This window comes from Rhinoraja longicauda, chromosome 42 (genome assembly GCF_053455715.1).
Source record: "Rhinoraja longicauda isolate Sanriku21f chromosome 42, sRhiLon1.1, whole genome shotgun sequence".
In the NCBI taxonomy this organism is placed as follows: Eukaryota; Metazoa; Chordata; class Chondrichthyes; order Rajiformes; family Arhynchobatidae; genus Rhinoraja; species Rhinoraja longicauda.
Genome location: NC_135994.1, coordinates 2021958 through 2039895, shown reverse-complemented (window position 1 = coordinate 2039895; position 17938 = coordinate 2021958). Strand labels below are relative to the sequence as shown.

At 41.0% G+C, this 17938-nt stretch overlaps 1 protein-coding gene across 1 annotated transcript; it reads left to right on the top strand.

Annotated features, from left to right (window-relative positions):
- Positions 1-6539: 6539 nt before the first annotated feature.
- Positions 6540-16642, top strand: LOC144611942 (lens fiber major intrinsic protein-like). Its single transcript, XM_078431292.1, has 4 exons — positions 6540-6899; positions 12945-13109; positions 14596-14676; positions 16457-16642. Exons 1-4 carry the CDS (start codon positions 6540-6542, stop codon positions 16640-16642), a joined length of 792 nt encoding a protein of 263 aa, XP_078287418.1.
- The last annotated feature ends 1296 nt before the right edge of the window (positions 16643-17938 follow it).

Below are 17938 nucleotides of genomic sequence, written 5' to 3'. Positions count from 1 at the left end.
TGGGTATTTTAAAGCGGAGATTGATAGGCTCTTGATTAGTAGGGCCGAAGGGCAAAATCCCAGACAAGTTCACTTTTGGGGCAGCACGGTGGCGCAGTGGTAGAGTAGCTGCCTTACAGCGTCAGAGACCCGGGTTTGATGTTGATTACGGACACTGTCTGTACAGAGTTTGTACGTTCTCCCCATGACTTGTGTGGTTTTTCTCCCGAAGCTCATGTTTCCTCCCACACTCCAAAGACATACAGGTTTGTAGGCTAATTGGCTTCAGTAAAATTGTAAATTGTCCCTGTGTGTAGAATAGTGTTAGTGTGCAGGGTGATTGCTGGTCAGCACTGAAATGGTGGGCCAAAGGGCCTGTTTCCTCGCTGCATCTATAAACTAAACTAAACTAAAATAAAACCTTTCCTCAGAGGACAATAAGCTCATTCCAGGTATTAGAGTCATAGAATGATACAGCATGGAAACTGGTCCTTCGGTCCAACTTGCCCACACCAGCCAACATGCCCCATTTACACTAGTCCCACCTGCCTGCATTTGGCCCATATCCCTCCAAACTTGTCCTATCCATGTACCTGTCTAATTGTTTCTTAAAAATTGCAATAGTCCCTGCCTCAACTAACACCTCTGGCCTGTAAATCTCTGAACTGCTTCCAATGCATCAACATCCTTCCTTAAATAACACAAACAATACTGTACACACTGCTCCAGATGTGATCGCACCAGGGAACCATCTGCTGAAGAGGTGTGAGGATCTGGGGTCTAAATGAACTGCAGGAGTGATAATCTCTGGATTACTACCCGAGTCACATGGAAATTGATGGATGGACAAACAGATCAGAGACTTAAATGTGTGTGAGGTGGGGTTTGACTCACGGGGCACTAATACTGGGAGTACATGAGATATAGCGGCACAATCATTACATTACTGGATTAGCAACCAAAGCTCTGGACCATTGAACAGTGAGATCAAACCCCACTGTTACAGATGGGAAATATAAAATAAAACAATTAAGTAAATTTCAGTCGAGGTAAATGACTGGATTTAGTTATGTTTAGTTTAGTTTAGAGACACAGCGCGGAAACAGGCCCTTCGGCCCACCGAGTCCGCGCCGACCAGCGATCCCCGCACATTAACACTATCCTACACACACTGGGGACAATTTTTACATTTACCAGGCCAATTAACCTACAAATCTGTACGTCTTTGGAGTGTGGGGGAAATCCGAAGATCGGCGAGAAGACCCACGCAGGTCACGGGGAGAACGTACAAACTCCGTACAGACAGCACCCGTAGTCGGGATGGAACCCGAGTGTCCTGGCACTGCAAGCGCTGTCAGGCAGCAACTCTACCGCAGCGCCACGGGCTATATTGTTGTCTAGCCCGCCTCCTATCCCAACCTGGCCTGGCCTGGCCTGTCTGTGACTCAAGACTCACCAATGTAGTTGACTCCCAACCTCCCTTAAGTCAGAGGGAATTATGGAGGGACGGTAAGTGCCAATTTCTAATGTCCACTGTGTATAAATAAAGAAAATGTACCGGGCAAACTAATGGGACCAAAGGTGGACAAATCTCTTGAATCCAAAAGTCTGCATCCTTGGATTCTAAAAGAGCCAAATGCATTTGTTGTGATTTTCCAAAATTCCACGAATCCTGGAAAGATTACAGTGCAACACTGTGACGTAGATGTATGGGGAAAAAAACTGCAGATGCTGGTAAAAATCGAAAGAAGACACAAAATGCTGGAGTAACTCAGCGGGTCAGGCAGCATCTCGGGAGAGAAGGAATGGGTGACGTTTCGGATCGAGGCCCTTCTTCAGACTTCAGACATTGTAACATAGATGATAGTGTAACACATCCAATGTAAAACTGCTTTTCAAGAAAGGACGAAGATAAGAAAATGTAGATCGACAGACCAGTTAGCCCAGCAACATTTGTCTGAAAAACGCTAGAGGAAGTGATAACTGAGCGCTTGGAAAACCATAATAGGATGAAGTGGAGTAAACAGGTTTTATGAATAAAAATGAGAGTAAATACATTTATTTACAGTTCTTGGAGCATGTAGCAGACAGTTGGGTGAGTATATTTAGATTTCCAAAAAGTATTTAACAAGGTGCTACATAAAACGTTACTGTGCAAAATAAGGGATCATGGAGTGAGGATAATATATTAATGAGGAATGATGATTAGCTTTATGGATAGTAAATATAATTTTCAGTTAGCAAACTATAATTGGTAGGGTGCCTCAGAGATCAGGTCTCAGTTATTTATACCCCATACTAATGACTGAGATGAAAGGACCACGTGTAAAATATCTAACTTTGCTTATAATACAGAGGTAGGTGGGGAAATGGCCTGTGCAGTTCATCAGAGTCTGCAAAGGGATGTAGATGGGTTAGGTACATCGTCAAAAAGATGGCAGATGGAAATTTGAGATTTTCTATTTTTGCAGGAAGAGTAACAAAAACTACAGAATATTCTTTGGACCACTGGTGTTCAGAAACATCTGGGTGTTCTTATACCACAACTACATGAAGGTAGCATGCAGGTCCAGAAGACAATTAAGATGGCACATGAAATGTTGGCCTTTATTGCAAAGGGAATAAGTATAAGAGCTGGGCACACTTGTTAGAACTGTTCAGGAAATTGCTGAGATTACACCTGGAACATTTCAGGCTGCTTATTTAAGAAAGGAGATACTTGTCTGGGTGGTGGTGCAACCAAGAAAGATCAGACTGCTTCCTGGGATAAGAGGGTTGGCCGATGAGAAAAAATTGAGCAAAATGGACCATTAATCTCTGGAGCAATAACTAGCTGCCTTAGGACCAAGGCCAACTAGGTCCTCCCAGGTGGTTAATTTCTCCATGGTCCCTGCAGGAAGTTATTCAATTACCCCCAAGCCCAATTCAACATCTGTAAGCCACACTTGATATAAATCGTTGCGGGAGGTCACAGTGGTTAGTGTTGCTCGCCTGTACTATCATGAGGTACCTCCAGTGCATTTTTATGAAGCATCATGACCAGGTGGTGTGGGGGGAGGGCTGATATCCTCTGGCTGACATAGGTAGATCTAGGAATGAGTCCTGCTCAGATTTTGAGAAGCGAAGGATCAAATTGAAACTACCTTAAACACAATAATCTGGGAATTGTTCCCCAAGTTACATGTATTTGAACGTCTGAAACATTTGGAACTGGTGAACCGATGGCACAAATGGAAACAAATGGGTTTGACCCAGCAGCTTTTACAGAGAAATGGCAGCAAATTTGTTTCAGGGAGTTGGAATTAAATACTCCAGGTTACTTAACAGTTAGAAAGAGTAGACAAAATGGTAAAAGGGATCAGGAAGACCTGGTATTACAGGATAAACCAGCGAGAAATAAACTTGGCTCAGAAGATTGGATAATGGAATCTATATGGGTGGAAGTAAGAGACAATATGGGACAAAAATACTGACTGGAGAGGAATACAGAAACAACAACATTAGAGAGAGTACTAATCAAAAAATAAGAATAGCTTCTATCAAAGGTAAAACAATATCGTGGGGGACACTCAATCCCATATAGATTTGCTAAATCAAATTGGCAAAAGTAGTTTGGAGGATGAGATGTGAGAATGTTGTCAGGACAGTTTTTGGGACAGTGCATCTTAGAACTAGTTAGTGAATAAGTTGTCTTGGACTTTATTTCATATGGTTAAGATAGGGTTAATCAATAATTTCATATACAGCAAAAGTGAAGGCAATATGACATCTATATACTAAAACTCTTGTTTGTTTGTTTGTTTGTTTGTTTGTTTGTTTGTTTGTTCCTGAACTACAGCCAAAACGGTACACGATAGTGCGACAATTTTAGGCCCACCTTTGCTCACTGTCGTCCCTTTGGTGCTAAGTTTATTGAAATCGGTGTTATATTTTTAAAGTTATTCACATTTTAATGTTTAAATCTATCTACTAGGGAGGGAGGGGAAGGGAGGGAGGGAGGGAAGGGGGGAAGGGAGGGAGGGGGGAGGAGGGAGGATAAGGGGGGTTGAGGGGGATGGAGTGGGGGGAGGAGGGAGAAAGGGGAGGGGAGGAGGAGAGGGTGCTGCACCAATGCAGAAGAGGTTTGGGCCCAACGGGTCCACTTGGTCTAGTAATGCTATAAATACTTCAAGAGAGATAAAGGTCGGTCAAAAACTAGAGTTCTAAATTTAAATAAAGTCAACCACATAAAAATGGGGGTACATTAGCTAAGGTATATTTGGCAGCTAGATTAAAAGTTTTGCTCGTAGATTAATAATGGCTTTTTTTTTTACTTCTCCATTGAAGAATTAAAAACTCCACAAGATAAGTGATCCATCAAAGGTAACTTTGGAGGTTAAAGATAGTATTGTTAAATGAAAAGATTTATAATGTTGCCAAGTCAAAACACTCACATTGAGAAAAAATAGACATTGAGATTAAGTTAACAAGAAATATAAAACTAGATTAACTCCTAGACCTGTAGACCTGCATCTAATTTAACAAGGATGTACATCGCATGGTAGATAAAAGAGAACTAGTAGATGTAGTATATCTAGGTTTTCAAAATGAATTAGATAAGATACCATACAGGTTGTTACTTAAAATGAGGGCTCAGAGGGTTGAGGTTAAGATGGTAATATGGTTTGAGGATTGATAACAGGATGAAAAGCAAGGAACAGGAATAGATAGAAAAGACATAAAGCACTGGAGAACCTCAGACAGCATCCCTGGAGAACATGGATAGGCGACGTTCCAGGTCAGGACCCTTCTCAAGGAATACATAGGTTCTTTTCAAATAGACAAATTGTTATTATTGAAGTGCTAAAGAAGTCTCTCCTTGGCCTTCAAATATTCACAATTTATATACTGACTGCTAAAAAAAAAGACCGCAATAAATTGTGGAAATGCTGCGCGTTCACCCCATTCGGCTGGAAAGGGTACAGAGAAGGTCAGGCAGCACCAGTGGAAAGAGAAACGGCTTACTGTTTCAGGTCGAAGACCCTATGTCAGACCTGAAACATCAACTCAGTTCCACTTTCCACAGATGCTGCCTGACTGGTTACGTATTTTCCAGCATTTTCTGGGGGTTTTTTAAATTTCAGATTTCCAGCATCTGCAGTTTTGTTTTTGATTTCCGTTATCTGAGGAGTTGTAAATGGAACTGAACATTGTGCAAACTTCGGGGAACATCCCCACTTCTGGCCTTGTGAAAGAAGGAAGGTCATTGATGAGGTAGCTGGAGATGGTTGAACCTTGGAGTGAGAGCATTCAAGAGAGAGCTAGATAGAGCTCTTAAGGATAGCAGAGTCAGGGGGTATGGGGAGAAGGCAGGAACGGGGTACTGATTGAGAATGATCAGCCATGATCACATTGAATGGTGGTGCTGGCTCGAGGGGCCGAATGGCCTCCTCCTGCACCTATTGTCCATTGTCCTGGATCTAACATGATTTGCCTCCAACCCACAGCCATTTCAAGTCTAAAACTTTGCAGAAATGGTAAAAAAAAAACAATAAGTGCTCTACTGATTTCTGTGGATCAATACTTCTCACATTATGTTCCTCCAGAGGAACTACATTTCACCCACAATCTCCATTTCCTGGAACAGCGTGTGTCTCATCTTTCATCTTGAGCACACACATAAGATTTTGTCGCTCTTCTATTATAGTTCCTCCCCTATCTTGTTCCCAACTTCTTTTAGTATGCATGGGTGGAATCTTGGAATGTTATCTTCATTGTGTGTCCAATTTATCAACCTCCTTTCAACTAAAATGTTTTGACGTGTTCTAATATCTTCAAATGCCCAGTCCATTTTGTTTATTCACTGGTGCAAGCCGAGACTAAGCACCGAGCCACCTCATTCATGTTATTTGTGAGTTCATCTTGTTCCTATCTTAATTGGACACGAATTGCTGGTGCAACTCAACGAGTCAGATAGCATCTCTGGAGAACAAGGCTAGGTGACGTTTTGGGTCGGGACCCTTCTTCAAACTACAGTTAGTTACTCCAGCACTTTGTACCCTTTTGTGTACATGTTCTCCAGAGATGCTGCCTGACCCACTGAGTTACTCAGCACTTTGTGTCCTTTCGTGTAGACCAGCATCTGCAGCTCCTTGTTTCTGCATTAACTCTATCTTAGTTGCTCTTTCATGATTTATGCAATAGTAGAAAACCTTCCTATTTATTTTTGTATTTGTCGATTTAATTATTGATGTTCCACGAACGCCTTGCAGATTCGTTCACGTATTTTTGCAGAGTTCCTGAGTTCGTGGTCCACTTGCAGACCGGGGGTGGTGGAAGCGACAGTAATGAGAAGAATATGCCCCATGCCCCATGCCCCGGGATGAAACAGTTAAATGCAATGACAAACTAACCAGGTCCCTCCCCCAGATAATGTTGTCAGATTCAGAGTCCACTATAAATACTTCATTCTGTGCAATTAAATTTGGGGAAAACGTTTGAGGAGCCGGGAGACAATTTCATCCTTTGTTTTTTCATTTTCTGTTATTTTGTAAAAGTCTGCTTTTTCGAAGACCGGGAAGATGTGGGAGCTGAAATCCATCGCGTTCTGGCGGGCAGTATTTGCAGAGTTTTTTGCCACCATGCTCTTCGTGTTTTTTGGACTGGGCTTTACGATGCGATGGTCTCCGGGCCCCGTGAACGTGCTGCTGGTGTCTCTGGGGTTTGGCTTTGTCCTCGCTGCCCTGGTGCAGGCGGTGGGACATGTCAGCGGGGCGCACCTCAACCCGGCTGTCACATTCGCTTACCTGCTGGGGGCGCAGCTGAGCATGTTCCGCTGTGTGATGTACATCGCAGCTCAGCTCCTGGGTGCGGTGGCGGGGGCGGCTGTGTTGTATGGGGTCACCCCTCCCACTGTACGGGGCAACCTAGGGCTCAACACGGTAAATATACTTACTGTTGGCAAATAGCAAGCTGTAAGCAGAGCTAAAATCAGTGTGCAAAAATGGTAACCAAGGCAATTGGTAAATGCAACGAGTGTGAAGGCAGAGAGTCCGAAAATGTAACTTTTAAAAGTTTGTGATATAAAATATATTTGAGATGGGTTGAAGTATAACATTAACACATTTAAAAAAGTGATGATTCGGAAATTATTTAAGACTGTTCCAAATTCTAATACCGTCTGAACTCTGGGACTTAAACATTTACCCAAAGTTAAGAGACCGAATTGGACGAAGAATTGAATAATATTATTTTCGCTGGGAATTAAATGGGTTAAAATAAAAGCCGGTGTTGAAAGAATATAAATCATTTCAACTTTAAGTTTCCCGTATCACGAAATCTTATTTTTTTAAATGGTCTATCAAAAACCAGATCTGATTCGTTCAGACTTTAACCTTGTGCATACAATTACAGATCAGCTGGAAGTATTCTTAAAATACTTTTCAATAGTTTATTCCACGAACCATATATTTTGAAACATCAGGACAGAGTAGAATTGAAATTGTGGAGATAAAAACGTGGACCATAGAGTTAATGAGAGTCTGTTAGTGAGAATCTCATTTTAGTGCTTCGCCTGTCTTTCGGGGGAAAAGGAGCGCAATATTTCTGAAAACTGCTTTTCAAAACTTTCTGAGGTTGCCTCAAAGGTTCGAGTTTGCTGTTGGAAAACAGTTTTTCGTGCGGGTAGTTCGCACGATGGTCGCTTTGGTGAAACAGCGTTTGTACAAATTGCTTTGTGATTTCTGCAAGATCTGGCGAATACCGAAAGGTTTGTTAATTTCGTTTGATTAGCTCTGAACTGAATATCTATCTGGATAATCCAAAACGGCAGATTTCCCACCCGTTCAAAAGATACCAACATCATAGGATTTCAAGCGAAGAATCGCGTAAAGGGAGAGTTATTAGTTTCTGTTTTAATACATGTCCAAGTTAAAAAGGTAGCGTGGTTTTATTTGGGTTATTACTCTTATCTTGAGCGTTGTTATTGTTATTCGAAAGTTCTGTGGGCTAAATCTACAAGATATATAAGATTTTAATCTATAAAATCTATCATAGAAGTTTCACCAAACTTCTCATCCACTCGGGAGTTGAGACTAATGGATTTCCCGAGCATTTATTGCGCCTGCAAATTGTAGATGTCAAAATTGGGGAATACGAGTCAAAAGCAAAGTTGCCTCTGCTGTGGGTTCTCGTTCGTTGGTGGCGGGGTTGGCAAGTCCCCCGTGTATTCCTGTTCCCAGAGGCGCCGATGTCACGGCTCTGAATCGCAAGGACTGCAGCCCCTGACATTTAACGTTCAATACGAAAGGATGCGAGTAGTCAAAGCTAAACCGTCTTTGAAACTTGGGTAAACATGTCGAGACGGAAACCTCTCTCTCCCTAAGGTGACAGGTGAATTCACTTTCCGTGTGGGAATTGACAGCCCGGTAGTAAATCTGGACATGGCGTTTTGCGGGGATCATTCTTCTTTCTGTTGCCCGCTTTGGACAACACGCATTGTATGCTCCGTATCGCGTTATAGCGGCCACATCCCGGAACATGCAACAAAAAAAGTCAACTTCACTTGCAAGCAGCGCTCTATCAGCGCTACGCCCTGCCCTGCGCTATTCCCAGTGTAATCTGTAATCTGGGGCCACTTTCCCAGCAACGCGGCCGGCGACAAGAGGGCAGGAGGGGTGGGAGCACTGATCCGGCTGCTCTTTAGGCAATGTCGCTACATGCAAGCTAACAAAGCGGGCCAACCGGCCACTGGCACTGCAGTTTGTGGGGTTTTGCTGCGCGCAAAACACCACGAGAAGCAAACTGGGTCATCGATCCTGCAGTTGTGTGGGGTCTTCCTGAGCGCAAAGCATCAACAACGCAAGGAGGGGCAGGACAACGTCTCCTGCTATGCGCAAAACATCGCCAAACATATCCCGCACGGATAGGACAGGTTTGGAGGGATTTGGGCCCAATGCTGGCAGGTGGGACCAGTGTAGACGGGGCATGTTGACCGGTGCGGCCAAGTTGGGCCGAAGGGCCTGTTTTCACGCTGTATCACTGTATGACTCTAAGACTGAGGACTATGTGCCCTCTGCTTAAAACAGTTGCTGGATCTTGCTGTGCGCAAATGACCACCAATGCAGACTGGGCTATCACTGATGCGTGTGACAGCTTGCTGTGCGTATGCCAGAGCACACTAGGTGGCAGTGATTGTACTTTAATTGTGATCTTGCGGTGCGCAAACACCACCAAAGCAGACTAATTGGCCCTGATTACATTTAACTGGGATCCTGCTGTGCGCAAAACATCACTAAGATGGACTAGGTGTCCACTAATCATATTTTTCTCGTGACATTTTGCTGTGCGCAAAACATCTCCAGAGCAGGCTAGCTGGCCCTAATTATATTTTATCTGGGATACTGCTGTGTGCAAAACATCGCCAAGATGGACTAAGTGTCTATTCAATGTCTGTTATTTTCCTGGCATCTTGCTAAGCGCAAAATCACTGCCACAAGGCTAGTTGTTGACCAGATGGTCGTTCGTGGGATCTTGCGCTATGCGTAAACACACCCAAGCAGAATAGACTGTCATTGCCCAAACACATGATCTCATGCCTAGAATCTGCGCTGCTTGTCATTAAATGTCTGCAAATCACAGTCAGAGAATCATCTGCTCACTGAGTTATTGCTAATTTGGGGATCTTTCTGTGTGCGCAAAACTAAAACAATCAAGAGATAATTGTGTGGGCAGATGCTGGTTTACACCGAAGATAGACACAAAATGCTGGAGTAACTCATAATTGATGTCATGCGGGATTCAACACTGCCTTGAAACAAGCCGGGCATTGTTCTTCCTGCTTTCTGCAAGAACTCTGCTGTGCACAATATATTGGCAAAGAACGTTGCTTGTTCGTTGACCTTTTTGTTCTTTGTGGAATCTAGTGGAAATGCGATGTTACATTTATCTAACGTCGATTGAATTCGGAATGCTTTGCGGTATCTTAAGCATTTTGAGATTGGTTGAAAGGCACAAGCAACTGCGGCTGCTGGTTTATATATAAAAAAATACAAAGTGCATAAGATGGGATACATTCAAGTAGCTCTTTAAAAGAAAGCAGCTTACTCATAACAAGCACTATGTCAATGAAACGTTGCCATGATCTAATATTTCTACCAAGGCTTTGCATATGTAGGTTTTGAAACAGTGAATCTTTTCTGGCTACTAGGAACAATGGCTGAAGTTCTCCCCCTTCTCTACTCCCAAGGATACTCCCCGTATACAAACATTAACATTTCTTTGAATGACTACCTCAACTTCAGATAATGGTGACACACCACAACTAGTCCTCCAAGAACTAAGTGAATGTATAATGCCCTACTAGTCTGCGAATAACCAAAATATAATTCAAAACCGTTAGCCAGGACTGCAATTTATAAGCTAGCAGTCACCTTCCTAGGACTAAATATACATTTAGCCACAAGCCCATTATGGACTAGTTGCAAAATTCAGTATTTGCTTGACAAGGTTAAGTTGTATATTTTACTGTATTATTGTATTTTACTATATACCTCGTAGGGCCTAAGGTACAATCTATCAACATAGCCCCAAGATTTGGACACTTTCCAAAATATCACGGAAAATTAATTGAAATGCATTTTCTACCAAAGAACAAACACACACAGTTCAGCGCAAATTAGGTGCAATGACATTTAATGGTCAATCTTCTCAAAAGTACTACTAATCTCAAAAGTTAAAATTAAATAATGGTAACGCATTAAGAATACTGTTAGTTTAGTTTTAGGCATAAACTGCAGAGTGAGGTGATACATAAGAAGTATATTTTGCCTTTCTAAGCAGATACATCAATTGCTGAGTTAGAACATAGGACTTTGCTTTTGACTGTGTGGCATCATGATGCATTCAGATTAATATTGTTTAAGTCAGGTATTTTAGAACATTTCTTACTATACCTGAACTGTCTCACCTGCTCAAGCCAGGCCCATCTACCTGTTCTGGTATTACAGGTGAACTTTGTAGCTCCCATGAGATCCCACATTCTACTAAACTTTCTCAGGCAACTACATCACACGCAGATTCACCAGTCATTCATCACATTGGTGTTTGTGGGATTTTGGCATATACACTTTCCTAGATAACTGAGATAACTGCACATTCAAAGTAACTCACTCAGCTTGATATTATTTGAGCAACATAATGAACTAGTCTTATTTTCATATTTGTTTGAATCATTTTGCATAACCAATTCAACCTGGCATTGATTTATTCCACTGCAAACATTGTAAACCATAAAAACTCATTTGTTTGGGTAAACTGTTTTAATGAGAGGGAGTAAAATGTTTTGCACATCAGCTGTGAACACCAGGCAATAAAAAACATGGGCAAGTCAAATGTCTCTGGCTTAAAGCAGCATAAAGTGGCTGCATGATGCATTCACACTATGTATAAGAGCTTATGCTAAATGCAAGTGTTAATGTTGATAGACTATGCAACAGTGTGTATGTGGAATGGGAGAACCACGTGTTTTAATTATTGATTGTTTAGACTATCTTTTTTCTCCCAAGCAATTAATAGTGATTTTTTTTTGTCTCAGTTCTAAAAATGTCATGTAGTAAAATGCACAAGAATGAAAAATGAAGAATTAGATTTGCAAGATATGTTGCACAATGTGAGATATTTTGCACATGTGCAGAAAACAAGTATACTTCCTCAAGTGTTTTGGAAAATGCATAGGCAGTCATGACTAGGATTTTACGTAGGATAGATACTTAAAAATAGTAAAAGTAATAGTTGTCAAATTTAGCCAAAATCCATCATTGATATAGTTTAATTATAGGATGTTAAAAGTTTCCTACATGCTGAACAAAGCCCCAGTTTTTCATGTAATACATTAATCCAATATTGAGTTCACAGGAGTAGATATTGACAGTTGTGGAGGAAAGTCATAATTCAACTCTTTTCCCAGTGGGAGGTAGGTTGAAATGATATTTATAAAATATATTTACCTTTGTTCTAAATTTAGCTTTCTAAAATCATGACTCATTGCAGATTATTGGCTATCCTACTTGAAGCACAGTGAACACTCTCAATCTAATTCCACATGAAGATAGCTTCATGTCCCTGAACTACACTTAATTATGTAGGAATGAACTGCAGATGCTGGTTTACACCAAAGATAGACACAAAAAGCTAGAGTAACTCAACGGGACAGGCAGCATCTCTGGAGAGAAGGAATGGGTGACGTTCCGGGTCGAGACCCTTCCCGAAACGTCACCCATTCCTTCTCTCCGGAGATGCTGCCTGTCCCGCTGAGTTACTCCAGCATTTTGTGTCTATCTACACTTAATTAAGAACTAGTTGCCATTCTCAAAAGACAATGCAAAACCATTGTATGGAAAATTGAAGCACTTGAACGTTAAGGCATACTGTTGGGCAAAGTAGAGAAAGCTTTGGTTTACTCCAATATTTCATAGTTTCAAAACTGGAGCAACCCCATTCTCCATTGAGCAAAGAAATCACAAAACTGATGAACACTAAAACGCAAAGGAAATCTTTCAGCCATTATGCATATTGCTTGTTCCTATCTATTGGGTGTTTGATTCACAAAGGGTGGAAATAAGATTTAACGGAGATTAAGGGGGAGAAAGTAGTGACTTTTACTTCTCTGATCAGATTGAGGTCTTTCAATTAATTGATTGCCAAGTTCCTGAAGGAATGACACAATATTGGTCCCTCTCGAAGCCAGTGTGCACTGTTTTAAGTCATATAGCATTCAGTGAACATTGAGAATCCATGGTCTATGATGGCATTCAAACATAAGTATAAACTCAGACCCAGAGGATTGTACAATCTCAGAGTAATATCATTTGTTGATTTTTGGTAGCAGGCAAATAAATCCGGCGAAACGCCCATAAATACGCCATTCTACATTCATTTCTGGTCTGATTTTGCCATTTCTAATAGCGATGTTTTGTTTCATTCTTTAGCTGCATGCTGGAGTGGGTATTGGCCAGGGCACGGCGGTGGAGATATTCCTTACTCTTCAGTTTGTCCTCTGTATTTTTGCCACAACAGACATTCGCAGAAATGGATTTATGGGCTCAGCAGCCGTGATCATTGGCTTTTCACTTACTGTGGGTCACTTCTTTGGGGTAAGTCTGCAAATTTCTACCTCATTTGCCAAAGCGTTAAGGTGTGGAAAATATCCTCGGCTCTGGACTCAAAGGTAAAAAGCACTGTGCCAACAGATAAGTTGCTACATGCAACTCTCTGTGGTGCTGCCCCTTCCAGGCTAAGAAAATCTCCAGTGTATCAGCTTCCTTTAGCTAAGATACAACTGAAGTTCTAAAATGGGCCATGGCCCCCCCAGAAGAGGAAGGGGGTAAGATTAGATAAGTCTCATACTCTTGGTCATCATTTAGCAATTCCTGTTGCTAAATTGCTAAACAGGAATTTTTAGCAATTCTGCTAATTCAATCCAAATGATAATTACCCTTGGAAGAGTCCATGCCATTGTGAAAAGCATGAGGGTTGATTTTCATTCAGTTGAATTGGCATTAATGGGATCTTTGCCACCTTGTTATGCATCCAACTCCACTCCTGTAGACCAACAACCGAACCAAGCAACTGAACCAGCCTACCATCAACTAGAGAGCAGTCCTGGTCTACCATCTACGTCATTGGAGACCCTTGGACTATCTTTAATTGGACTTCACTGGATTTTATCTTGCACGGAACGTCATTCCCTTTATCTAGTAATATAACTCCAAAATTGCTTCAATTACCACACATAAACAGAATACTTCAAGTAACCGTGGGCATGTGGGCATGTGGGCATGTGTTGTCTTTCTGCTGACTGGATCGCATGCAACAAAAAAGCTTTTCACTGTGCCTCGGTACACGGGAAAATCAACTAAACTAAACTAGGAAATGAGATAAACAATTGGTCTGTTTTGCACAACCTCCTTCTGTGTTGTAAATTTGTGAATCATTATGTTTTTGAGAGCTGCACACCATGTCTAAAGCACTTACCCCTTCTGGCAAATCAGCCCCTTTAATATGGAAATTAGAGATCCTCAAAGGTAACTAGGATCCAAATTTCAAGTTTGGGTGCTGACTGCCTGGCATAATTGGAGGGCAAGATTTGTCCAGTTCCATGGGTGATGGAAGAGAAGAGGCTATGCAAAGGTACGGTTTGAATTATTTTTGAGGGCTTCTGGTGCCCACAACAGTAATCTGGGCTACGGACGACCATCTGGCCCAGTCCGCTCTCTGTGATTGCTGCCCTGTAGCTGGCTCAACCTGCTGCCAGGTGTGGATAGTTTTGCTTTTAAATCTGGTGAGCTGCTGGGATGGCGAGTTGTTTTTTTGGTTTTTTTTGCAGCTCTCCTTGTGAATATATTTGAAGCCAAAGTCTCAGAAACACAATCAGAAAAGTCATTTGTGATCCTGTGTGATGAATTAGCAAATGTTTTTTATGTTCTTTTTTTCTTGCATAGTATTGATGATTGACAGGAGTTTAAACTCAGGGCTCTTAATACTCAAGTAGTGATGAATGGTAATTAGTACCTTTCCATCTTGTGAATTGACCATTGAAACGTTTTTTACATATAATTATCTCTCCACTGTTTTCTCCAGCTTTATTACACCGGGTGTGGAATGAATCCAGCCAGGTCCTTTGCACCAGCGGTACTCACTAGAAATTTCAAAAATCATTGGGTAAGCACAAACTGATTTTGACTAAAACAGAGTGAGCAGCTGAACAAATTGTTTTAAATAAATATATATATTAAAGATCTTTTAATATAACACCAAAATTGCTTCAATCACCACACATAAATCCTTCAAGTAACCATGGGCATTTTTGTATGCCAAGGATTTTGTATAATTAGTTACTGGCTGATCAAAAGATCCTTCAAATACAGCTAAACAAATTCAACTGCACTGGGAACAACATATGCACTTCATGCGGCTTTGTCCCAATATGTCTGATCATATATTCTGTTTAATTTGAAGCACTTTCAAAAGGTTAAAAATTGTAATTTTTGAAGAGGATCTGTCGAATCAGAACACTGCAGTTACACTGAAGGGCCTGTTTCCACGCTGTATCTCTCAGGCCTAAAGTAAACAAAATTCAGAAGTTCTGTTAAGCCTGTATATTCTAATTATGAATAAGATTTTCCTGTTTTAAATATTACACATGTTTTATGCACTCCCTTGATTGTGAGTAATCTGAATAATAAAAGTAACTTGTGCAGGAAAAAGTATATGAGAATATACAAAAAGTCCTGATTTATGACATCAAGCTCTAAAGCACTTTACAGCCAACAAAGTAGTTTTAGAGTACTAGACCAAGTGGACCCGTTGGGCCCAAACCTCTCCTGCATTGGTGCAGCACCCTCTCCTCCCCCCTCCGCCTCCCCCTTCCCTCCCTCCCTCCCCCTCCCCTCCCTCCTCCACCTCTCCCTCCACTCCATCCCCCTCAACCCCCCTTATCCTCCCTCCCTCCCCCCCCTCCTTCCCTCAGAGATAGATTTAAACTTTAAAATGTGAATAACTTAAAAAATATAACCGATTTCATTGAAACTTCTTCCATTAGCACCAAAGGGATGACGGTGAGTATGGTGGGCCTCAAATTATCGCGCTGTCGTGTACTGTTTTGGCTGTAGTTCAGGAACAAACAAACAAACGAGAGTTTTAATATATAGTTAGATTTATGTTTATAGGATAGGAAATTAAGTAGGCCATTGCACACTGCAAGCTCCCATAAATGTCAAAGTGATAAGGACAAGACATTGGTTTATAGTGGCATTGAAACTGGTCTGGACATCTGGGATAAAACTACTGCCCTTACTGTGTTTAAAAATTACATGGCCTTTTACATCTACCTGAGAGAGCAGATGTGACTTCATCTGTTCCCTCAGGTGGATGTCTCACTCAAAAGACACCTTCAATAGTGCAGCACTTCCTCATGTACTGCATTGTAGCAACATCTAAGAATCGAGAGTGGGACCTAACCCACAATTATATTGTTCACAGGCAAGGCTGCTACTAACTGAGACACTATTAAGAGTTGGTAAAAATAGATTTTTTGATGACCTCAGGATCTAGCTCATTTGTGATGCTGCCCTGATAAAATGACCAGATTCATGCATTGAGGGTCACTTGGGTGAAGTTCAGACGGGATGTTAGGACCTATGGAACCATGCCCTAGTTCAGTCGCAAGGCTTCGGAAAGTAAAACAATTGAGGGGATTGTATCCACCTATCACTCGCCAGGCTTTGTCTTGCCCCCTCCTCTCTTCCAGCTAACTCCCTCACACCACAATCAGTCTGAAGAAGGAACCCGACCCGAAACATCACCTATCCACATTCTCCACAGATGCTGCTTGGCCCGCTGAGTTCCTCCAGAGTTTTGTGTCTTCATTTGAGGGAATGCTCATTTCTAATTAGTTATCACTATTTTGTATCTGAATTGTGTTATTTCTCTATCTTTGCAGGTATACTGGGTGGGCCCTCTGATAGGAGGTGCTATTGCAGCTCTGGTGTACGATTTCATCCTGTTCCCCAGGATGAGAGGCCTATCGGAGCGATTGGCTATTCTTAAAGGAGCTCATCCCCCAGAAGCTGAGGGACAGCAGGAACCTCGGAGTGATCCCATTGAACTCAAAACTCAAGCCTTGTAAGAGTAGTTGTCTTTTTAAAGAAAGGGATTTTACAACACAAGAACTATCCTATCATCACGAAGTGACATTGTGAAATTTACTGTGTTGTTTCTGAAGGTGTGCTTGAAAGAATATGAATGCTGTTAATGTCCCTGAGCAGGGAATTATAGAACAGAGGGTATATCTAAATTACTGTACAGACAGGAAGCTATCGGGAAAAAAAGGCAAATGGAGATAAATTACTTGGCTCTTTTCAATATTTTAATATTCTTCAAATTGGAAAAAAATCCCCATAAGCTTACTTAATTATTAATCATATTTTACAACAGTTACATAAAATTTATAGCCTGCTGTTTTTAAAATGCTTGCTAATTGCAACGGCTTTAAGAATGATATAATGGGTTGTTTTGATGGGACAAAAATGTGTTTTTTTTTTTAAGTTCTTTAAGTTCATGAAAAACATAAGCAAGTTTACATTTTACAGCAGTGAAATTCTAATCTAGCTGGTTAAATCTACCTTTTCTGAAGTAGGATGGATTTTTGTAGTTCTTAAACTTCCTTTTTTTAAAACTGCTCCCCATACCATACACTCACTACCGAACTCCTCAAAACAAATTGGAAGTTTACTTTGAAAAATTGTGAAATAAGAAAGTGCCATTACTGGGAAACTTATTTTGTAGCCAATAGATCTCATCACACAGCTAGTGTTTGGTCACACAGTGAAATTTAAAACCCTACCCTGCCACTCCAAATAATATATAATATTTCCATAATCTTTGTAATCTTTTTCACATGATCCCAAACCAGCAACATAACGGCACTTTCAAAATATGTATACATAGATTAGATTGTCTTTCAAGACAATTTAACTCTTTTAAGATGACTATATCAATGAGCAAATTGATTTTGTCACAAAGGACAATCATCAGTAGAATGAAAATTTGTACACACAACTGATCATTATCATCCTTTTATTTTGCAAAACAAATGCTAGAATATTCAGTAATTTAATTTTTTTATTAGTTTGGATTCACTTCATATTTTTGCCTTACCCACACGCAAGCTGATTTTGGGTACATGCCCTTCCTTACGATTGTTGCATTGCATTTTAGATTTGCAAGTATCTGAAATTTCAATAGTAATTTTTATAAAGACATAGAATAACATTTTATGGTACAGGTGCTTGGGTTTTTTTTCCCACAAAACATGTTGCAGAACTTGCCTGAAAAGGGAAAATTAGTTGTCCAATAAACCTGTGTGGAAAATCCAACACTGGTCCTTAATTTTCACATATATATATAACATCTAAAGCTCTCT